The sequence below is a fragment of the Nannospalax galili genome, unplaced genomic scaffold (genome assembly GCF_000622305.1).
Source record: "Nannospalax galili isolate Female #2095 unplaced genomic scaffold, S.galili_v1.0 scaffold45, whole genome shotgun sequence".
Lineage (NCBI taxonomy): Eukaryota > Metazoa > Chordata > Mammalia > Rodentia > Spalacidae > Nannospalax > Nannospalax galili.
Window position 1 is genome coordinate 2,145,511 of NW_008355775.1, and position 24,897 is coordinate 2,170,407.

Here is a 24,897-nt window from a genome sequence, read left to right on the forward strand (position 1 = left end):
GGGTGGCGAGGCCGAGGCGGAGGTGCGGCAATAGACCCAACCAGGCGGCTGGAGGGAGCGGGAAGGGCAGGCGGCGTGCCCACCTCTTCCGCCCCGGCCCGGAAGGCTGATGTGGCTGGGCCAGTGCCGGGCTCACTATGGTAAGAAGTGGGGCTGCCGCGTCGCGGCGGAGCTTCGTGCAGCGACTTTGGGCTGGCGTGGGGTGGAGGGTAGTGCGGCGTCTCGGGGTGCGCTGGCCCGGGGGCCCTGCCGCGCACCTCCCGGGATCGGACGGTGCCCAGCAGGATTCCCCTCCTGCAGAGTCCGGGCCCATCTTTCTGGAAGAACGCAGGTCCAGACGCCGGCCCTCCTGAAGACGCTCTTTCCTGCCCTTTGTGTGTGTAGGAGACTTGCAGTAGTTTGTTTTAACCGGTGGTTTCCATTGGGCATCCACCTTCTGAAACGCCGGAGCTTATCGAGTATCCGCCTTTTCTTTTTCCTTTTCTGCGTTTCTGTTCATTGCCCTACCTGCTTCTTTCAGTTGTTTTTGTTCTTTTTTTTCTTAACACTGGACTCTTCACCTTCAGTTTACTCTTTGAAACAGTGGCACTTTCAGGCCCCTAAAACATTCTTTCAATTGTAAAAACGCTCCTTTATAAACTAGGTTTTAGTGACTTCACTTCTTCGCAAAGATGGGTTTCATAGGCGCGTAATATACTTCCCCCTCCTACTGTCTGGCCTCAGGCCTTTCCTTCACTCCACCACCCCATTGGGATTTCATGCTTGTATGTGCTGTTACAAATTGCTTTTATAGTTCAGGCCTCCAGAAAGTTGTAAATCACAAAGTAGCAAAGTAAGTTCAAAGCAAGGAAAAGAAAGTGACCAGGGATATATGTAATAGAAGTTAGTGGAATCTTCAGAGCTATGTCTGAAGGCATTTTATCCACAGTACAGTAAATGCCAAATCCCCTTGTACTTTGTCTTAAGGTGAATTTAGGGAGTCCTTTTGCCAGATGCCGGCTTTATGAGCATATCCCTAGAGAAAATATGTGTGTTTATTATAGACTCGAAAAGCCGCTGTGACTTCTTAAGAACAGTTAGGAACAAACCCCCCACACCCCAGAGGATAGTTAATATGAAAATTATTTTACCATAATTCTTTTTGTGTCTACAACAAAAGTGATATTAAATGCAAAATTTCTGTTGTGAAAAGATGTGTTCCCAAAAGCTACTCCAGGATCCTGTACAGTACACAACCTTTAGACCTATAGTAAAAATTTTAAGTAGTCTTTCCTGAATTTTTACCAGCTACTTTATGGTTTGTGGTTTGGGAATAACTTACAATTTCTTTGCTTCATAATATTACCACCTTTAAAGGAGATACCATTTATTGATATGTTTTTATTCTCTGAGTTTGAAGTAAAGATTTTATTTTTCATTTCAGCTGCTTTTCCCACCTGCCACAGAATATCCTTAATATCAAATGTACAATATACATTTGATATTACGGATATCGGTAATTAAGCTGTTACTTAACAAAAAATTGGTTCCTTTTTCAAGTTGAAAAAATTAATTCTTGCTTATCTTTCTAGAAACCAAAGTTGAATTATTTTACTCATAGAACAAATCAAAGGTACATCCTTTAGCTCATCAAATGTACTAGTTAAATCAAGACAGTTTGACAATATTTTAATACATTCTGTGCTTTCTTTTCCAAAAATAACATAGCTTTCATTTAAATCATTTCCTAAGCATTGTCTTAAGTTCAGGAATTCTGAGGTGTTTACAAGCGAAGAAAGTGAAAAGTAAGGAGACTAGGTAGGATCAAATACCTAGTAAGGACAGGCTTCAAATCTGTCTTAATGTCTGGCTAAGGAATCGCAACAAGAAAAAAGTCTTACATGTTCAGTACAGATGTGGAACCTTTCAGTTTTTTAGCCCATGGTTGGTTGAATCCATGGATGTGGAACCCACATGTGGAGAGGGAACTATGTATTCTTACACACATACAGTGATTGTAGAAGGAAACATAATAGATATTGTTGAACTATAGACTTCTAAAAGAATTCATACATTTTTAATATTTCAAGAAAAAAAAAGTGCATGCATTTGAGTGGAGGGAGTCAGGAAGAGAAAGGTTTATTTACGCTTACAAGTTATAGTCCATCAGTGAGGAAAGCTAAGACAGGAATTCAGTCCTGGAGCTTGAAGCACAACCCTCAGTCAGTCCTAGATGAGGCTCTACTGACAATTGACAAAGTCAGTTTTCATTACTGGTATGACACCTGGTGGGTTGAGCAAACCTGTGGGTGTAGGATAGCCCCACACCCACAGAGATTTAATCCCACTGGCTCGCTTAGCTACCTTTCTTTTTTTTAATCAATTTGAGAATTTCACACAATGTATTTTGATCACATTCAGGCCTTCTTCCCCATCTCAACCCTCACCTTACTACCAACACCCCCCACCCAACTTCATGTCCTCTATTATTTGTCTTTTTTAAAGTCCTATCAAGTGTGGTCCATATTCTCCAAATGCTCTTGGGTGTGGGGCTATCCCCTGGAGTTTGGTCAACGTACCAAGTGTCATACCAGTTATGAAAACTGACTCTGTCAATTGCCAGTAGAGCCTCATCTAGGACTGGGGGTTCTTGCTGTGTTTTATTAGTGATACTGCTGACCACACTGCACATGAAAAAGATTAACTATCTTGCCCAAGAGTGTTATTGCTTAGAAATAACAGTGAACGTAAGGTTTAAGCTTAATGACCTCTTTTGTCACCAAAACCTGGCCCTTTCTATTTGTCAAAAGTCCTGTTAATCACACAGGACATTCAAGAAGAAAAGCAAGGCTTGTGGGGAGGAAAGTTAAAGTGACAGTTCTGTTACCACAATTCTTTTTATATCAACAATGAAAATGGTGTAGTCAAAAAGCAGATGTAGTTTGAGCTCATGAAATGTTCCATGAATTTCACTTTGAAAACTGCTACACAGGGCTAATAGAAATCTAATGCAGATACTGTGATCTTATAACTTAATCTCAAATTGTAGATTCCACACAGGTGGTGTGGCGGGCTGGTTGGTTTTTGTTTTTGTTTTTACTTCTTATTTTAATGCATATGAGATACTGCCTCATGTGTGTAAGTGCACCCATCTTGTGCAATGCCTATAGAGATCAGAAGATGGTGTTGCATCCCCTGGAACTGGATTTCCAGACAGTTGTTAGCTGCCACGTTGGTGCTGGGAATCAAGCCCTGAACCTCCGCAAGAGCAGTCAATGTTCTTAACCACTGAGCCATCTCTCTAGTCCCTGGGATTGGTTGTTTTTAAAAAGCTTTGAGTAATTCTAGTGAACAGCCAGGTGTTATAACCCGTATCAGGCACCCAGAATTCAGTGTTTTATCAGTGACCTTTTATTTTTCTTTTCCTGGTTGCATGGCCTGGTCAGAGTACTTTTTTCACAGTAAGGTTTGCTCTTTGGCCTTCAAATATCTTTCCAAATCTTTTTATCAAGAAATTGTAAGAGACATTGATTTTTTTATCTACTAATAAATATACTACTTTTGGCTGTTCTGTGAGCACCACTGTTAAACTAGATAACCACCAATAGCGCAGAAAGAGAACAGTTGAGATACGTGTACTCTGAAACATTGCTTTACTTAGAGCCATCAAAGTTCTTAAGTAAAAGGTAAGTAGAAAAGGTTTCTTTAGGTGGGCGTGGTAGCACACGCCTTTAATCCCAGCACTTGGGAGCCAGAGGTAGGCGATCTTTGTGAGTTCAGGGCCAGCCTGGTCTACATAGTGAGTTCCAGGACAGCTGGGGCTACAGGGAGACCCTGTCTCAAAAAAGACAAAAAAAAAAAAAGGGTTTCTTTATGAAATAGGACCTTTGAGATCAAATGCAACTGACAAGAATTGTTGATTTATTCAAGGATAAATTTATATATTAAGTATTCCAAATGTGTAATACACAGTAGTCCTGAGGACATGTTAATATGTTTAGTCAAGTCCGTCTTGGACAGATGAGTGTATGTGTTTGTATATTCATTTGCAGGTTAGCATTTCTATTTCTATGGTTCACATTTTTAAGATAAATAGTAGTACATAGGAATTTGTAAGTAGAATCTAGTTGGAAAATGCTCACGTGACCTAAATACATAAATGATAAAATGCTGACCCATTTTCCCAGTGTGTTATAATTTTTATCACCATTCGGTCAGGAATGTCATTCTTGGGCATTTCTATACCCCCAGAGAGGAATAAACTACTTTAATTCCTGTAAAATATGTAAGGATTGTGCATAAAAGTGTTACTAGTTGGCATTTTTAATTCTTACCTTTAGTATTCAGCTCTTTTAAAGGCATTTGAGTTAAACTAAAGAAGTTAATGTCAGTAAACATTTATTTTAAACATAGGAAATCAACATTTGAAGCTCCAAGACAATGTTATGCACAGAGAAGTTCCTTATTCACCACCTGGGCGAACTGTTTTGATGATGGTAAAAATAAATATGCATGGAGCCAAAGTGATCTAATAGTAATGAAAATAGTGTAAATTTAATCAGGGTCTTTTCTGTAGATTAAATATGGTCAGCAGCTACCACTGAGCATTCTCTGGTTAAAGGCTGTTTATCATATTGATGTATATATTTCTGCACTTTTAAAAATTTCTTTTTGTACTTCTGTATTGTTTGGACCCAACCCCCATGTTCCTAATATTTTTTGTGGTTTCTTAAGATTTCTAATTTAAAAGTTTTAATAACAAATGCCTAGACTACATGCAGAATAAGCTTTCTCATATTTAAACTTGGTGACCATATTTTAGCACTCAGGAATGACTCTGAAAATAAGAATGCCTGTGGATGTTTTCATCATTTAACAACTATGTGCTTCAGAACACTAATAGTGTGTCTTATTAAGTGTATCTCCTTCTGGTCTGGCTATATTAACTCAGTGCAATAGAGTGGTCATTCCAAACATACTGAAAACACTGATTAGTTATGAATGTTCATGAGCCCACACTGGGGCTATATAATAGGAAAGCCTTGAGAGGAAATTAATTTGGGGACCACCAATGCAATATTTTAGAAGGAAGATCACAACTCTTGAGTGGAGGTATTGGCAGGGCTTCTCTGTCCTGCAACCCCAAGAGTTACTGCTATTGGCTGTATTTGGTATTGTGCTCCTGTGGGTGCCACCTGCAGCCCTGATTCAAGGGACTGTTACTTGTTTCTTTATTAAAAGGAAACATTTGTAGATGTGGTAGACAGAATGTACTCCCTGCAAAATCTCTCTCTCTCTCTCTCTCTCTCTCTCTCTCTCTCTCTCTCTCACACACACACACACACACACACACACACACACGGAAAAAAGAAAACATGGTATTTGTTAACCTTACATTACAAAAGAGACTACATTCAGAGTAAGAATTTCAGTTGAGAAGATTATCCTGAGAGGAATGAGAGCAATACAATTAAAAGGAACCTGGTGAGCTGAAAACAGTGGGGAGATAGCCACAGATACAGTGATGTGTGTGTGTCAAAATGTCAGTCATGTAAGGGACTTTAAAAGTACAAGATAATAAATTTGTGTTGGTTTAAGCACCCAAATTTGTAGTGCTATGTTTTCTGAGAATAAGTGCCCAAAGCTTCATTAGGAACATAAGTCTTATTTTCATCTTCTACAGTTCATTGAAGAGACCTATCTCAAGCTAAGTGTACACACCTTTAATCCCATCACTCCAGAGGCAGAAGCAGGCCTGCTCTACATAGTAAATTCCAGGCCAGCTTGGGCTACCGGAAGACTGTCTCAAAAATACCAAAAAAGAAAAGGAAAAGAATTGTGCTCAAAGTCACACAGCTAGGAAGAAGTAAACTCGGAATCAAACTTACTCTTAGCCATTACCCTTAGTTGTGGCATTACCGTAAACTCTTAAGAGAGTCAAGATTTTATATAGGAAATTGTTGGTTCTAATTTGTTATGTTTGGGTGTATGGCCACATCACATTGATTTTTTTTTCTTTATAAACATGTTTCTGCACAAAAAAAAAGATCCAGTGTCCCTTTATGTACTGGGTTGTTAACAATGATTCTTCTAGTTGCTTAGGGAATGAGAAGAGTGAGGTCAGGGCCAGATCAGGGTGAGAGGTTTGTATCTTACTTTGGGCATATCTGTGCTATCCAAGTGACTTAACATTAACCCATTTGTTTGTTTTGTTTTAAGTACAAAGGCAAGAAAAATTGTTAGCGATTAGCATTTAGTCTAAATCATTTAGAACAAAAGCATACATAGTTGTGGCCCCTTGATAGTTAACATATCTGTCTTATTTAAAGTGGTTGTAGAGGTCATCACAAATGTTTAGCCTTGCTTTTATGACACTCTTGTTCACGCCTTTGATTCTTGATGCTCAAATTTAGGAATACTTCTTACTTGATAATATTAGTTCCATAAGGAAAATGTGATTTTTTTTAAAGTATGTGGTGAACTCTTGAATTTAATATATTGATTGATTGTTGCAATCTTTTACATTATGATGCATATGTAAAATATCAACTATTGATAAAACATCTTTAATAAAATATATATATATGTCTATGCTAAAATGAATCTGTGAAGCTATAATATCCATATTGTACAATTCTGTCCTGTGTTTATTATTTGAAGACAGACAAAAATGTAGAGAAAAGTCCTGTGCTGGAGAACTCCTTTTTCCTTTTCAAACTCAAGTTATTGTATTCGCTAACTGGGAAATAAGCAGTTATTTCTTCAGGGAGAACCAAGATTAATATTAATTTGCAGAGAGATATGAAGGCCACCATACAATACCTACCTTCATTATTTGGTGCTCTCAGGATTACCTATGGGAATACTATAAATCTGACGTCATCCCCATTTCTAGTCACTTAGTAAATATGACGTCCCAACATTGAGTAGCAACCATTATGAGAGAAATATCTCTTTAAAACATAAAATCTGGGCTGCAGCCACAGGTCATCTCTTAAGAACTCTTCTTGTTCTTCTAACCAAGTTTGGTTTCCAGCACCAAAATTAGGCTGCTCAAAACCACCTGAAACTGCGATTCCAGGAAATTTGATATCCTATTCTGTCCTCCATGGGCATCTGGAAATGTGTAATGTATACTCACATAGGCACACATGTACATGCATAGATACATACGTAAAATCAAATCCTTCTTGGATGAATGCCAAATTGTTTGATCAGAGTTCATTTCTAAATATGTGTTATTTTGTTCATGCTAGTTGAGTTAAAGAGGTGCCTCAGAGAGTCAGCACATGCTGTGGTAGTGCCTAGGAGATTTTTTAAAAACAGTGTGCTATCCATTTTACTGAACTAAATAATATACATTGAAACTAAGAAGTTGTGAGATTAAAACTTCTTTTTGTTTGGCTATCTTAGTATTTATGTGCAGGTGCTTCTCTACTTAAGACAGAACTAGCAGTCTAAAATATATTGAATATAACTAACCTGTGGAACATCATAGCTGAGCAATATGTAGTATACTCTGAGGTATCAGTTATTTGCCCTCATGCTCTTGTGGCTGATTTGGGAGCTATAGCTCACTGTTACTGCTCAACTTCAAAAAAATAGTATGTTCAACATCACTGGTCTGTGAAAAGATCCAGATTCAAAATGTAGCTTCTACTGATTGCATATCTTTCATATCCATCATAAAATTGAAACACTGTAAGTTGGACACTGTAATCTTACAACATATTGGAATCATAATCTCTATTTGGTACAAAGATGAAAATCATTAGCCATTAAATTGCCACTGAAAATTAGGTTGACTTGATGAGAATATTTGAGATTGTAGAATTTTCATTTAGCAAGCTTACCTACTCAGCTCGGTAGACCTCTTAAAAATGTATCTCTTATGACTTAGAAAGAATTAGAACAACATATCCTATCTAAGGTCTGAGTATCTTCAGAGTTGACGTGGCTTGGCAGAACATTTGAGTTCCAGATGGTGATGAATGTGAATCTTAGATAGAAATTACCCCTGGCCTTCATTTTACCTACAGCATAGACCCTTCAAATAACATAAAGAATTTTTTTTTCTTCCTGCTTAGTTTTCCAAAATGTCTTTCACAAGTAAATATAAATTCTCAGCAGCTTCTCGAGTAATTATCAAAATGCTATACTCAGTATCTAATCTTTATTGATTTTTCTCAGTAATATCCATTGTTGATGAATTTTACATCTTTCTGTTTTGTGATCATAGATGCTTTGTTTGGCTTCCATTCTTCCATTTGTTAACATTTTCAGAAAGTCCCATTTATTTTTCTCCTGAATAGGGACATCTGTTTCCTTTAACCCAGAGACTGTAATTTTTATCAGTGGATGCAGATGCTAAGCATTAGGAAGAAAGTTATAGGTGACAGGCTGATGTCCATAGCTTAAAAACGCTCTTTTGACCATAGTCTAAGTATATCCATAAGACTTTACCATTTAAGATTTGTTTAAAATTTAGAGTTCTTAAATCCTCAGAACAAAGTTGTGTATATCATATATTTTGTATATGTAAACAACTTTCATTTGTAAATGGTTGTACATACACAAATGTATATACACACATTCCACTTCAGTAATAGGCAGGGTGGTAAGAGCCATTTTATCATTTATTATGAAAAGCTTCAAACACAGGAAGGTAAAAAGAAGGGTAAGATGAGTCTTTGTATACTTAGCATTTCATTGACTACAGTTCTTTTCCTGCACACACACAGTGAGAAACCAGTTTTGAGTATCTTATCATTTAAACAAATTTAAAGGGGGAAGAAAAGAGACCACATGACAAAATCCTGACTTTAGATATCCAAGTTGAAAGATGATAAACTCATTTTGCAAACTTTCAACCATCTTACCACTAGAATCTTTTGTTTAAGACAGTAAGTCTTTTCATTATTCCCTTAACATAAAAATTTCTTATTCTCTGTCCCCTCCCGTTTTGGAGCCTACTCTTTCTTCTTTGCCCTTCTAAATCATGCCATTTCTGGTTTGGCTCTCTTCCTGCTTTTTCCTTAAAACTTTTCCTTATGAAAACATGTCTTTGTCCTTGTGGTTCCAAGCCATCACTTGGACATGATACAGTGTATCGCTGTTTCGTTTTAACAGTATACATTTTTTGTTAACTTGAAGGTAACTTCTGTGTGCATTGTCTATAACAATATCTACATTGACAAGAAAGATAATGTGAAAAAATACTAACTAGGTGAATATCGGTAATTGTTTTTTATTTATCAACTCCGGTAGGGGAAGAATCATGCAGTCTCGCTTTTTAATCCCTAGTTTCTGATCTCATTCCCCAGAGTACACCCTAAATACACATATAATCATTTGCCTAGGAGGAAATAATGCTGTCAATATATATATGCATCTTTAAAATATGACCTTTGAAAAATAATTATTGTGTCATACTGTTTTCTATCTAGAATATATCATTTGTTACCACTTTCTTTCACAGATGCAAAATTAAAGCTCAGGTTAATTAAAAGACAAAACCATGTTAAGTACCACTTGGAGTATAAGTGAATAAATTCTTTGAATGAAAAAAAAGCATTAAAGTGACAGTTGTAAAAATTTTTGTTCACTTTTTTCAGAATGTAAACATAACTCCAAAAAAATGTTTTAGGGCAGAAAAATTAAGGAGTAGTTAAGATTTATCCAGAATCATCTTTATTCTCCATTTAGCTGTGTAAAGATTTACACAGCTAAAACTGCTGGTTATGAGATCTTGCGTCCTGTTTATCCGAACACTTACTAATAATTTGCATATAAATACTTTTTTTGTCACTAAGCATACTGGTAAATGGGGCTGGAGAAATGACTCAGTAAAGAACTCATGAAAGCATGAGGACCTAAGTTTGATCTCCAGTACCTACATTAATCTGGGCACCAAGGTGGGCCTGTAATCCCATGGCTGGGAAGGCCAAAACAGAAGGATCCCCCAGGACTTGTCTAGCCAGTCTTCCTGAATTGAATTGGCAAGCCTCAGGTTCAATGATGAACCCTGGCTCAGAAAAATAAAGTGGAGGACTGACAGGAAGACACTCAACTTCAGCCTCTAGCCTTCACACATGCATGCACATACACATAAAATACACATAAAACAGAATATTGCTAAGTAATGTGTAATCCTTTCACATTTTTCTGTAGTGTTTTATTTATCATAAAAATGCATATTAAAGGAAAAGGATAATTTTAACAATTTATGGAAGGGCTACTTAAAATTATCCTGGCTGTTGCCTATTTTTCCACATAAACTTTAGAATCCATTGCTGTTTCAAAAGTAATGCGTTTGTATTAGGTTTACTTTAAACTTGTAGATGAACTTCACAGTATTGCTTTCAAAAATAACTCTCAGACCTGGAGAGAGAGCTCAGCAGTTAAGAGCACTGACTGCTCTTGCGGAGAACCCGGGTTCAATTCCCAGCATCCACATGGCAACTAACTGTAACTCCAGTTTTCAGGGCAATCCAATGCCCTCTTACCTCCGAGGGCATTGCATGACACAGGTGCACTTAACACATGCAGGCAATATACCCATACACATAAGAAAATAATAAAAACCAACTGTCAATCTATTCAAATGTTATACATGTTCTGTGTGTTTTAAGGTTAATTCTAAAGGTTATGGATGTGTATTGTAATTATGTCCCCAGCCACCTTATTTAATTCCCTTAAAGTTTAAAACCATTTTTCACTAGATTCTTTTGAGATTTTTAAGTAAGTACTCATTTGGAAGTAACAGTTTTTGCCTTTGGGGGCGAAAAAAATGTCACTCCTTTTTTTTTTTGAGAAATGCTTCTAAATTTACTAAATAGGCATACTGTTAACTGCTGGGTGGAATCGATAGATTTTTATCTGCCTACTTTTAATGGAAGTGTTATTTTTTATTATATATAGTGATATTCCTGCACCTTCTTAGAATTGTTTTTATTCAAGTGTCTCTTCTTTAGGCTTGTGCCATTTTAAACATACGGCCAGGTATTAGAGATTTACGGTTTGCTAATAGTGTTCACCATTGAGGATGACTTTTATCATAACAGTGTTGATTGCTGTGGATGTAGAGAGAGGTCTAAGGGAAAGCATGGTGGTGAAGACCCATAATCCCAGCTCTTGAGAGCCTGAAACAGAAGGATCTAGTTCAAGAGCAGCTTGGGTCTTGAGTTTTGGATGAAATAGGGAGAGAAGGCACATGGATTCAAGGAAACTTCCTGAAAAGAGTGAATTGAATTTGGAATAAAATAAGTCTCACTGCATTTCATTTAGACTTGAAACCTATGATTTCCTGTTTGTCTGTAAAAATGTCTAGTTATTATGATTCTTATGTTAACTTTATTAGAATAATAAATGGAACTATTAAATAATTTTTAGAGTCACCAGTAAAAAGGAGCAGCATGTTTTCCTTTCATCAGAGTCTAATACTCTAATATTTGTGAGGGCTTGGAACATGATCTCTTATATTTAAAAATGCTTATCCCAAGAAAAAGTTCAGTTGAAAGAAACTAGGCAGTCTTTAATCTTTCTCAGAGGCTCTACTTAGCTTTGTAGATGTCAACTGAAGACTGAGAGGCCAGTGATTTTTCACTGAGCTCATATACCTAGCCTCTGGCACTTCTTGGAGACCTTGAACATATGTGTTAATTGTATATTAACTCCATTTTGATCAGCTGTTCTGAATGTATACTATCCAAGTTCATGACTTAGAATTCCTTCTGCATTCTGTACCTTAAAGAATGAAGACGAAAGTAAACCTGTAGAGCACTTCATGATCAGAGTTTGAGTGTTGTACGTCATCCTGTTTGCCTTCAGTGTAAAATTGTCTGGCATTTTTTTACATAAGAAGTGTTTCTTATGATATTAATTTTGTTTGCTTTTGTTTTTTCTCTCTCTTTTTAGTCTGCCATTTTCAATTTTCAGAGTCTGTTGACTGTAATCTTGCTGCTTATATGTACGTGTGCTTATATCCGATCCCTGGCACCCAGCCTCCTGGACAGAAATAAAACTGGGTATGTTATTAATGATATCTATTCAGTCAAATCAGTTCTTAGCAACACTGAATGCAAATTCCTTGAAAGTCATTAGCTAACTTAATTTAGTTTTCAGTAACTTTTTACATATTTTTTCTTTGTATTTACATTCATGATGTCTTACTAAATAATAAATTCCAAAAGTGATCAGTTTCTTACAGACATTGTCTTCATCCTTCCTCCCTTTTTTCTGAATTTCTATTGCATTAAATCTTCAGCATTTTATTCTCATTGATCAGTTGTTTGGAATCCTAATTTATGTAAGATCTATCTAATAAAGCATTCCAGTTTATCATTAAAGAATAATCACAATAGTAAATACTCAAATAGAATATGATCCTGTTAGGAAATTTCTCTTTCAAAAGAAAATACATTGCATGTGGAAATGTCTGCCCCTCTTTCCTTTGGGGTAGGAACGCATCCATAAGCATGCTATATTCAAAAAGGAGTTCTCAGGGCTGCCAGCCTTACAGTAGAGGCTGAGTAGTAGTATATTTCTCCTACATAAAAGATCCCAAAAAAGCACTCTTATCTTTAAATTTCCAGATATAAACTTAAAAGGTATTTGTTTCTACTTACATAAAGGTTAAAGCCCAATTTTTTTTTGATTGGAACTATTTTTCTGTAGAAGTAATTTTTATTTATCTTTGGGAAGGGGGCGGGGGTTCTTTTTGAGACAGGATTTCCCTGTAGCCCCAGATGGCCTGGAGCTCATTATGTAGACCCAGGCTGACCTCAATCGCACAAAGATCTCCCTGCCTCTGCCTCCCAAGTGCTGGGATTAAAGGCGGGCACCATCAGGCCAGGCTTAGAAGTAATGTTTAGATTCTCTTTCTGTTTCTATGAAACTCGTTTAAATTTGTTATTGTATATATCATGTTTGGTCGGCGATATCTAGAAATCTGATAGAATGCGTTTTTGATTACTTCACTATTTAAAATAACTTCATTTTCTGCTAATTCAAGTAACAGAACTAGGCAATACTAAAAGATTGTTCCTTGTCTTTTATCCCATTTCATGGACCTAATCGCATTATCAGCGGGTGTATATAGCATCTCGAGCCATCGAAACTAAGCCGCATGATTGTACTGCTTTTTAATCAACTAAATTCTTTTTTAAAAATAAACATCATTCAGGATGTTTTAGAAATTACAGTTTAAGAAATATGTTGAAATAGCCCAAGTTGTACTGATAAGTCTGAAATAAGTTAGGATTCTCTTAATCATTTAAAAAGTTTTTAATACATTATCATACAATTTCAGACTGTTCAGAACTCCAAGTTTCCCTTGGAGGACCTTCAGATTCTTGGTCTGGGTCCTTCAACTCTTGCAACCAAAGTAGCTTTAAATCATTTGTGTTTATTGTGATAGTGAATTTTAGAATCAGAGAACATACATGGCTTTGCATTGCCTAATTTGTTGTCTTCTACTTCTTGAAGAAAGTAGGTCAATTTTGAGTGATACCTGGAATTGCTGTCAAATGTTCTTTTAGCCATACTGAGCACATCATGTTACTATTCTATAGGGTCATTAAGTTATGCTTCATAAAAATTCTGAGGGTAGGTGTTATTATTAAAGAGATAAGAGAACTTCCTCACAGACAATCAATAATTATGAGTGAGTTAAAGTATAGGCTGTCTTTGTTAATAGCTTATTTTTTTTCATAAATGTATTTGGCTATTAGCTTTCTATCAAGTGTAATGATTCATCACCCATCCATTCTTTTCACAGAAAAAGTGTATAACTATCTCTGAAATTTAAGTATTGTAATTTTATTGAGCTGGTCCTAATATAAAACAAATAATGTTGATTTGTCTTGTTACCATATGTAATACCAGTTATAAACATAATATGCAAAACCAGCAAAATAGTGTCTATAGTGTTTTTATATTCTTTTGAAAATGTTTCTGTTGATGGCTTTTATTTTTGACAAAGCTGTTGCTTTTTGTTGATTTCCAGATAAATGACATGCCCATTTATTTGTGTATGTGTTTATATATTTAGTTCATGATTTATCCATTCATAGAATTGAAAGGAATACTTCATTCTAATGGTTATTCCTGGAATATGTATGTTGCATGTCACATTTAGTGAATTCATACACTTAGTTTCACTTAAACTAATATTTTTTAAATGTAGCCTCATATTTATATATTATTCTTTATTAAATAACACAGATGAGGACTCTCTAGAGTTCTTATTTATAGATTAACTAAGTATGGAAATTTATTCTATAAGAAATTAAAACTAAGTTTAAAAACTCTGTTTAAAAATTCTGTAAGTACCTTATAGAAACACATCTAAAACCTGTTTTTATCATTTTCTCAAACTTATTGAGAATAAATTTTCTGTTTTTGAAGGTGATAAAGAACTTGAAGTTAATGAATTCATACAATAAACCCTCATACAAACTTTTGCCACTCCCACACTAACTTACTTTAGCTCTGACCTGTGGCAAGCACACATAATGCAGTTCATATACGCTTCTGTCCATCAGTGGTTCATAGTCTTTCATGTCCTATTTTCATATATAAATGGTAGCTCAATATCAAAGAAGCAGATTTCAGAAGTGAAGCAAAGCCTTACTGGTTAAAATGCTGCCAGTGTTTACAGTGAATTTTCTGTAGATATTGACAGTAACAGTTTATCTTTCCCAGTAATCACTGCCACCTTTGTTCGATTTTGTTCTGTGCAGATTATTGGGAATATTTTGGAAGTGTGCCAGAATTGGTAAGTGTCTACTCTTCATCCATTTCTTCAGTTATGAATTGTTGACCATTTTATTTATGTCATAGTCACCAGAATCAAATATCAGTTGTTTTTTGTTTTTTGGGGTTTTTTTTTTGGGGGGGGGGGTCTTTTTGAGGCAGGGTCTCCCTGTGGCCCCAGCCATCCTGGAACTCACTATGTAGACCAGGCTAGCCTTGAACTCACAGAGATCCACCTACCACTGCCTCCCAAGTGCTGGGACTACAGGCATGTGCTGCCATGCCCAGCCACAAATATCAGTTTTTATTTTAAAGTTATCAGCTTATCAATTATGTGTACTTTTGCAGAAGGTTCATAAGTTCTACCAAGTATTTTCCTTCTATTTAAAAACAGATTTGATGGTTACTTCAAGATATGTCATTAACAGATAGAAAAATAGAAGAAAAGCCTCAAAATCAGTTATCAAATATGCATGTCTGAATTTAGAGAGATTTCAAATTCAAACAGTATATGTAGTATATGTGCACGTTTGTGTCACAGCATGCTGTTCTGTATCTTGTACACTCCTTTTTATAAATATATAAATCAGGAATTAGATATTTTAATATATTTTGTGTATGTGGGTGGAGCTCACATGCCACAGTGTATATATATCAGAGGACAACTTGTGAGAGTTAGTTCTCACCTTCTACCACATGGTACTTGGGGATCGAACTCAGTTCTTTGGGCTTGGGGACAAGAGCCTTTATTCACTGAGCCATCTCACCAGCCTTCTTATATACTATTTTGATAACTGAGGGTGCATTTTGCATCCAGTAGAAAGATTAAGATTATTTGAGTTTCAGTTGTGTGTCTAGATACACATAAACTCTTGATTCCATCTCATATATGTAAATATATGACACATTTGAGACTGTGCCTATCACATAAATTTGGAATGACTAGTGAGTACTGCTAGGTGAGGAAGAGCGATCCTCCTAAAACAAGGGACTCTAGATAGGCTGACTAGACCTCAGTGGATGGGCTTTCACTGGGGGATATCTAGGGACACTGACTTGACACAGTGGGCCTTAACACAGATGACAGTTATAGGGGTTCCAATGGGGGGGGGGGCTAAGGGAAGGTGCTGGTGGGAACAGAGGTATAAATGTGATTAAGATTGTTTGAGATATTCTGTATGAAATATACAAAAATTCAATAAAAACAAATTAAAAATACTACCCCTTTAGCATTCCTAATTAAAAAATACTTAGTGCCTTTGCACTTAACACTACTTGAAAATGAATATTTCTTGTTCTCCTTGGAATTATTTGCAAAAGTAATTTTTCCCCTTTCATACTCTTCTAACCTTGAATTTCTGCATAACTACTTTTTTAATAAAGCAGTTAACTTTTATAATGCAGAAAATGTTTACACTTTAGACATGTAGTCTAGTTAGCCAGTTTAACAACAGCCTAAATGTCCAAACTTAACTTTAGTTAGGATCAGGGATTTATGAATCATATTCCTAAGATAACTGTGTTCCTAGAATACTGTGTTTTATTTTAGTTTTTAGCTTCTCAGAGTTGTGGAAAACTTACTGAAAACAAAGTTGTTGAAAGCTTAAAAATACTAAGTTCTTAAAATACTTAGACATTCTTCTAAAGACCTGGGAACCAATGTAATATACCTAACCGTAGTTGAGGTATAAATTACTTTTCAGATCTTTAAAAACATCTGTTGTTAGCCTTTGAACTGGTTTTCAGAATAGTTTTTCCTCCATTGAGCTTTTAGGTGATAAACAGGGCTCTAGTAGAAGTTAGCAGGCTAATACTAAATTACCCAGAAGACATAAGTCTGTGGTAATATTTTAAGGGTTTTTTTTTGGGGGGGGGTCCTGCAAGAAGGCTTTCTGGTAGAAAATGACAGTATAAGTACAAAGGACTTTACAGAAAAAGACCTCTTCCAAGGCCATCATTCTAATACAGTGACTGTTAAAATAGGCATTATCCTTCAGACAGTTTTTAACATGGGAAGTTTTCCTTCCTTCGAGTTCTTTGTCATGTTTTATTCTCTACTATGGAAGTAAACAAAATCTTCCTATAATAAGAATATCATTGACCCAGATTAGCAGAAACATATATATGTAGCCTAGATAGGTGGGTATTATTCAAGGGGTATTTAGGGCTATCTAGCAGGTGGTCCAACCTGCAGCCCAACAGAAAATCATAAGCTTAAAACATACTGAGATTTTCTTTTTGTCCATTGAACTTTTCTTGAGGCATGAACTTTGTAGATAACCATGCCATAAAGTTAGACCTACCAAAACTGGGGTGGGTGGTATAGAATGAGTGTAGAAGGGGGAGCTTGCTGAAGAGGGTACATTGCACAGGACAGGCCACTCACAGCATAATTATCCAGGCCAAGATGTTAGTAATGCTGGAGTTGAAGGCCTGGCCTAGATTTGCAGAGATTTGTGATACAGACTTATCTGGCACTCAGTCATGCATAACAGCTGCAAACACTAAAATAACAGAAGAAATCTTTAAGCACTTTAAAAGGAATGGAGAAACCTAGAGAAAGAATATCGCTCTCAATCGTTAATGCTAATAGCTATTGATAAATGTAAACCAAACTCCTTACATGTACAAGTATTACCAAGGAACATTACTTTAAAATACCTCAAGTATACCACAGAGTAAGGGTAACAGAGTGGATCTGGTATTAAGAAGCTGAGTTTCCATCTCCATTTTATAAAGGTGATAACTCATCTGTTTTATGTAGGAAATTAAACGTGGACAATTATATTAGGTAGCAATCCAAGTGCTCCTTTTGTTCATAATTATTTCTAGGAAGGAGTCTAATTAAAAGTTTAAAACGTATGTAGTATGTAACTTATTTATTGATTTCCTGATCTATTTTTATGTATAATTATAGACATAATTTTCTTTTTGCTTGCTCATTTATTTCCCTCTTTGGCTGTGAAAGGTTTGGTTCATGTGTTCATTCTTACCAGTTATCTGAAAGCATTTGCTTCATTTTGGCAAAGCAGCTTTGGAAGCAATGATGGTGATCACTGCTTTCTCAAGCACGTGCTCCTCTGTGCTTGACACATATATCCACAAAGAAAGGATGCGGTTTAATGGGAAAAGAGCTAGCCAAATCATCTTATCATGTTACACATCACATTACAGCAACTGTTTCCCATTCACTACACAAACCTAAGACCAGACAAGAAGTAACATTCCTACTCAAGTTCAACTAAAGATGTTTAGCTCTACCACATGGCAATCTCTTTTAAGAAAATGAAAAACAGGAAAATGAAACCCATATGTAAATTATAGCTTTCTAAGTCAGGATGAGGAAGAAAAGGACTTCCTCAAAACTTAATTTTTGGCAGATGAAAAACTCAGGACAGGATTAATTGCTTCCTGTAGGTGTTTAATTGAGCTAAACAGTGGATGTATCTAGTCCTGAAAAGATTAACTGGCTTTTCAGAAATCTACCTGAAATTTATGTACTAGTGAGGTATTTAGTATGCATTTACTCCTAAAGAATTAGCATTGTAAACCAATATATTTTTGGTTTTAAAAGGGTTTTTTCTACTTAAAGTGATGGTACTATAAAACTCTTTACATTACAGATCTTTGTTTAACTAAAAGACAGTCCGTTAAATGTCTGTTGAAAAGAAAGGGAAAAAAGTACCTTCTGAACAACATCAATTGTATATTTTTTAGTTTTGTTTAGAATGGTTTAGTTTGGGTTTGGTTTGGTCTGGTTTGGATTTGAGATGGGGGGTCACAAGAACATATGCTATATTTTCTGGAACTGTTGTCATTGAACAGGCACAAATATATAAACTTAATAAATGTATCAATGTAAGCTCAGTGAGGAAGCTCTGAAAATATCAATGACCCTGAGAATTTTAATAAAGACAGCCATGGTTGACATTAACCAGGGGTAGTTAAATGAACTTGCCAAGTGAAATAAAGACTTTAGTTACAGGCAAAGAATTGATTTTAAATAGGAAAAAAATATGTGAGGCTGTAGTATAATAAGCCATCTCTCCTGAAGCACCCAGATATGTCTCAGTTATTTCTTGATGTGATTGCTTCTTTCTTATGCCTGGTGCCTTCTAAATTAGTAATGCCTTAGAATTACTAAAAAAATCAAAAAACATTAAAATGAGTTTGAGTTCGCATAGGTTTGCAAGACGTTTTTACAAGCTGATTTTAGATCTGTATCAGGCAAAGGAAAGTCTCCAAATGTAAATTCTTAGCAAATGTGAAACTGACTCATTCAGAATTTATTGGAGTTAATTTCTGCTTTTAATTTTTTATTTTTAAATTCCACACTTAATGTCTACCTTTTCAAGGGTCCCCAATTTAAAATGTGAAATTCTGAAAAATCTTAAATATTTTGAGTGTGGAGCTAGTGCTCAAAAAGTTTCAGATTTTGGAGAAATTTCCAGTTTTCTAGAGTTGCTCAGCCAGTAAAATTGATTCAGATATTCCAGAACCCCACAAATTAAGCAAACTTCTCATCCCAATCATTTTGGGTAAGGATTACTTGACCTGGAAAAGACTTGGTGCAATATCTCTCTCAGAAATAATTATCTTTTATGTTGTTGGGTCTTACTATGCCTATTTTTTAATATATTTTATTTATTTATCATTTTCTGTGTATGAGTGTATTGCCTGCATGTATGTGAGTGCACCTGTTTCGTGCAGTGCCGTGGAGGTCAGAAGAGGGTATCGGATTCCCCTGGAACTGGAGTTAAAGATGGTTAGTAGCCTCCATGTCCATACTGGGAATTGACCCTGGGTCCTCTGCAAGAACAGTCAGTGCTCTTAACTACTGAGCCATCTCTCCAGCCCTGTGGCTAATTTTTAAATGGAATGATGCTGACCATCTTGCTTGTTTACACCATGAGTGCTTTCTGAGTCCCTCTCAAAGTGTCATGAATTGGCCACCACAGATGAAAAGAAGATACTGCTAGATATTGTGTGTTAGATTTCTTTGAGTAGGTAGTAACTCCCTTCCTGGAAGAGAGTTAACTGTTTCTTTGGCTTTGCGTTGTTGGAGAGCATTTCTTTGGGATGTCTGTCCTATATTCTGCATTTCAGTTTGTAGTATCTGCCTTAATACAGCAGTAGCATAGCAATAGCACTCTCAGGGTTTTCTAAATCCATAAAAAGCTCAGAAATAGGAGCTGGAGAAATGGCTCAGCAGTTAAGAACACTGGCAGGTCTTGCAGAAGACCCGGGTTTGAATCTCACCACCCACATGGCAGCTAACAACTGTCCTTAACTCCTGTTCCAGGGGATCCAACAGCCTCTTCTGTCCTCCACGGGCACTGCACAACACGGGTGTACTTACATGCTGGCATAACACTCACACACATAAAATAAAAATAAATAAAATATTTTTTTTAAAAAGCTCAGAAATAACTCAATATGGCTTAGCAGCCAGCCATGTGCAACCTTTTGACCTTGAAACATGGCATTGTCATCTACAAAGTTGGCATTTGAGAAATATATAATCTAGTTCCAAAAAAAAAATATCTCATAATAGACCAGGAGGAAGGCTTACCAGGTAAAGGCCACACAAGCCTGACAATCTGAATTTGATTTCTAGAATCCATATAAAGGTGGAAAGAGGGAACCAACGTTAAAGTTGTCCTCTGACCTCCACACAAGAACTGTGGCATGAATATTCACATACATGTAACACACACAAGAATAGCTTTTTTTTATTCTCACAGTATTTAAATAAGCTTACAACTTGTGTATGACTGCGTTTATGCCTATTCCTGACTGCCTGCGGGTCATCGACTACACGTTGGACATACCTGGGTAGCCAGTTCTGTATTGAACCTTGTTTTATGTTGTAGAGAGTTCCTTGTTTCTCCCCTTCTCCATGTGTAGACCTCATAGGCAAGAACCCCATGTCAATGGCTTATCTATTCCTCTCCCAGAGTAATAACCTCACCATATCCACATTGCCGATTTAATCAAGATGATTATCTTCCTTCCTTCAACAGGTGAACGCAAGAGTCCTTATGTTGCAGTATGCTGTATAGTGATGGCCTTCAGCATCCTCTTCGTACAGTAGTTTGGGAAAATGCCAGTGTTTTTTGGCCATCAGATGCAGTATGAACAAGGACTTGTCTGCGGATAATAATGAGAAGAATGGTTAACGCTTTTATCTCTGAACATTGAGATAAATTTCCAGATGCTGTTCTCTATTTTTATGTTATTGGACCAATGAGCTACATATATACTTAAGTTATAACCATTTAATACACAGAGTTTGATGGTCTGTAACAGTCAACCTCAGCACTGTCACGCCAATATTACATGCTACAAATGTCATTCTCTTGTGTCAGGTACTCGTTTTTAGTAAAGTATCTTGAAGACACAGTAGAAAAAAAATTGGTATATTATACAAGTTTCTTTCACTATGACTTGAAAAGTCTATAGAATAAGACCTTTAAGGCAGTGGTTATTTTTATTGAGAAAATTTGAGTGATTTTTGTCATTCTTAAGGATTGCATTTGTATTCACAATGCTAATCAGTAACCGGAGTACCTCTGTTCTTGGCAAATTCCATAGTTTATTACAGGTGTTAAAAATATTTAAAACAAACCTCTGCCATTGTCAGCAGCAAGGTACATGAGATGTGACTTAGGTAGTACTGGAAAAATGTTCATCTGCAACATAAGAGTGAGGCTTCTGGTCAAGTGTGATCAAGGATGTGGCTGCCATCCTTTGCAAAAGACATTCTTAGACTCAAAAGAGCAAATAGAACAATTACAGAATGATAATCCTATGTGTTTTTCTTCTTTGTTGTGTCACGTCTTCTAAATAGAACATTCATTGTAGTTACCACAAATTAAGTGTATTTTTGTTTTGTTTTCTAACAGCGCTTTAAATCTAGTTTATGTTCTGTCATCTTAAACTGGAATCTGTTTTGTAACTTTGTGGGTGATAAACAGATCTTAGGTCTACTTATTCTGTGTACTATCTAGGTATCTTTCAACTTTGATATTGAAGCAAGAATTTTAGTAATTTTTGCATAGTCATGAAAAATATTTCGAAATGTACCTTATGTGTTTTACAATAGAGCAGTTATAATACCTGATTAACATTTCTTCAGGTTCACCTGAAAAATCTGTTATTTCAAAGCTACGAGGAACTTAAATTCTAACTAAAAATACTTACATTTATTAATAATTGTTTTCAGCCAGTTAAATTCCCTGTAAAAGTAAAAAAGAAGAAACCTTTTCTTAGAAATGAAATTTCTATAGAAACGAAGTAAAAAATTTGAAATCTTTTTTTTTTTTTTTTAAGCAGGGTGTCACTAACCTAAACTGCCACCAAAGTCAGCTAGGCCCCCAGTGTTTGAAGACTGCTTTAAACTATTTGGAATGAATTCTAGAGTAACATTTATTTTATGGTTTGTTGGGGTTATTTCTTTGTTTTGTTTGGTTGTTTTGAAAGGCACTATAGGGTATCAATAGGATTTCATATTTTTTGAATGTCTGTAGCTAGTTAAAACTGATACATTTTACTTTGGATAGGGAATCGGGTTTTGATAATTATTCCTACTCTGAACTGCATCTTGGGTTTTACATTAGGTCAATGATTTTCAGGGTATCCCAAAATTAGGACTGCCCTGTCAGCGTATTTGTGCAGAATGAGCCACTTTTCTGGTCTGATTTCTGGGCAACCCTCTGTTGTCCATCTCTGCTACCAACTGGATTGTCCAGAAGTATTGTCAGTTTTTTTTTTTTTAAGCTAACACAAATATATGAAATGGGAAAGAATAAAGAATCTAGTCTAAAACGTTCTCTTGATTTGGCATTTAAGATGATGTGGGTGAAAATTAGAGGAAAAAAAATGGTTATCTTGTCGATGATAAAAGTATATATGCCAAACAGCAGGAAGCAGCTTCTTTTTAACCTCACCCATCCTGATGTTCTTAAGTACAAGCTCTTTGGGAGATGGAAAATAGATACAAAGGTACAGACTCCTGTAAAGAAAAGTAATTAGCCTTTTATTTCCTGTAATTTTTTTTCAAAGCTTCAATGCTGAATCCTGTTTTCCAAACCAAAGGGTGGTGGTATAGGAGGTGTAAAGCCCACAGAATATTATTGTGTTTTGATGGGTAGGAGATGGGGCAATGTGAAAAAGCCATAAAGTATGCAGCAAGTGGGAAGCCTCTGCCCCAAATACTTGCTGTGAGACTTGAGGGGACAGTGGCCACTGAAACCCACAACTTCTAAACTCAGGTGGTCTTCCTAGCCATCTTTCTGCCTCTAGAGTCTTGACTCCATGTCTCAGAATGTTTGGGGATATTTAGCTCCTGATTAGCTTCAATTTTGTCATTGACAGGGCAGAGGTATGCCTTTTTTCACAGTCTTCCAAGATGGCCAGTCAAAAGGCCACATGATCTGTCAAAAGATTTAAGTCCAGTGTATCACTAATGCCCATTATATTTATGCAGGCACTACCTTAAAGACTTTTACATGTTCAGATTCAAGCTGTTTCCTGTTGGGGATAATAAGAATATGAAATTTGTAATAAATCCCTTCATCTTCATAATAAAGTTAGTCTAGCTGTACCATATAATGACACAGGTTTCCATGAAATTAGCTTTTCCAAGTTTGCAAAGTTAAGAACAGATAATCTGCCTCCTTTTGTGAAAAAATATTTAACACTTGTAAATAATTTCTATTCAAGAAACATTTACAGAATTCATACAGTATGTTACCATTCAGATGAGTACACAGTTTCTTTGTGTATTCATAAAATAGTACATGAAAGGGCAAGTTAATATATACAAAATGTGATATGGTAACAGTTACTGAGATAATCCCAGGATTCTAGAAGAAAATGAAGAAAGAATAACAAGTCACTGAGTAGAGTTTCTGGAACAGCACTAAATAGCTGAACCTGAGGCCATTTTGAAAAACCACAGTGGGATTTTTGTTGTGGCACTCAGGAAGCATTATAATATCCATTTAAATGGATGGATGTTGAAGTCTCCTCTTTTGCCTACCTCAAAATTAAAGTTGAGCTTGTTTTCTGTCCAGCCTAACGCAAGTCCTACAGGAGGATAATGAAATCTCCCTTGGTTTATAGGCAAGCAAGGTTATCTAGGAACACAGTAGTAGATTCTGAGATTTCTCTAAATAGTGTGCAGAGACAAATAGCCAGTCAGTGTTTTCAGAAACTTAACAATTCATATTCAATCCAAGATCAGAGCAGCCCCAATTGTGAAAGAAGAAACCTCGAAAAGTGCACCATTTACATTTTCTGAATCCACAACAAACATTTCCAATGCACAAGAACTTAGCTTCATTCATGCCTTTAAGAAGTTACTCAGTCTTAGCAAGTGGAAAACCAGAGTGGAAAAGTCATAGGGACCACTCTTTTGTATCCATCCAGTAAATAAATGTTCCCAAAATGTTGCTGGCAATCAGCCTTCTTACCTTAACCAGAAGATCATTTCTAGCTTCTGAGAAATAGCTTCATAATTGTTGTTGATAACACTAAAAATGGTTTCTTTTACTTTGCCCCAAACAAATTCCAAAATAATTTGAAATGCTCCTCCAATAGCTTTTGGAGAAAGTAGAAATATGTTTCCTGTTTGAAGGTATAGATAATTGTCCTAATCTTTGGTTAGTTCATGTCTGGTGTGTAATAAAAAAAAAAAAATGAACTTTCAAGAGCTTTCTAGTTTTGTCTTATTGTCAAATGAGTGGAAGGGTTTAAGAAGATGAGCTTTGACAGTTTAACTCCTGTCTACATTAGTGTGTAGCTTGCCAAGATTACTTTGGAGGTGATACTGGTTTTTGTTTTGCATCTTAAATGATTCATTGTATCTCCTTGCTGCTAGTTTTAAGGCTCTAAATATCCCTGTTAATGGTGTTTGTGTTATGATAACCACAATACCTGGCAGAAAAAAGGAAAATTTTGTGTTTTTGTTTTCTTTTCTGTTTTAATTAGACCCTCGTCTTCAGAGGGCTTCAGGCTACAGTGGCAGTGAAGGTGTAGGGGAGTTCATGGTGTGAATGTGTGCTGGGGGCGACTCAAATCAAGGTAGACCAGAAAGCTGAGAGAGCGGAAACTAGGCTAGATTAAGCTGTAACCTTCAAAGCTCTTTCCCTAGTGGTATAC

General features: G+C 36.1%; 1 protein-coding gene and 1 non-coding gene across 4 annotated transcripts; both read left to right on the forward strand.

Moving 5' to 3' along the window:
• Positions 1-9: 9 nt before the first annotated feature.
• Tmem167a (transmembrane protein 167A) lies at positions 10-24,446 on the forward strand. Of its 3 annotated transcripts, none has more exons than XM_008853293.3 (5): positions 10-140; positions 4,393-4,475; positions 11,896-12,005; positions 14,721-14,755; positions 20,757-24,446. In XM_008853293.3, exons 1-5 carry the CDS (start codon positions 110-112, stop codon positions 20,825-20,827), a joined length of 330 nt encoding a protein of 109 aa, XP_008851515.1. In that variant the 5' UTR covers positions 10-109; the 3' UTR covers positions 20,828-24,446. The 3 variants fall into 3 exon arrangements, with proteins under 3 accessions (XP_008851515.1, XP_008851516.1, XP_029412062.1); XM_029556202.1 differs by lacking the exon at positions 10-140 and adding an exon at positions 147-209 and having other exon boundaries at positions 4,394-4,475; XM_008853294.3 differs by lacking the exon at positions 4,393-4,475 and having other exon boundaries at positions 11-140.
• On the forward strand, positions 12,400-12,534 carry LOC115067711. Its single transcript, XR_003847081.1, has one exon. It is a non-coding gene; the product is annotated as a small nucleolar RNA U109 (small nucleolar RNA).
• Positions 24,447-24,897: the final 451 nt, after the last annotated feature.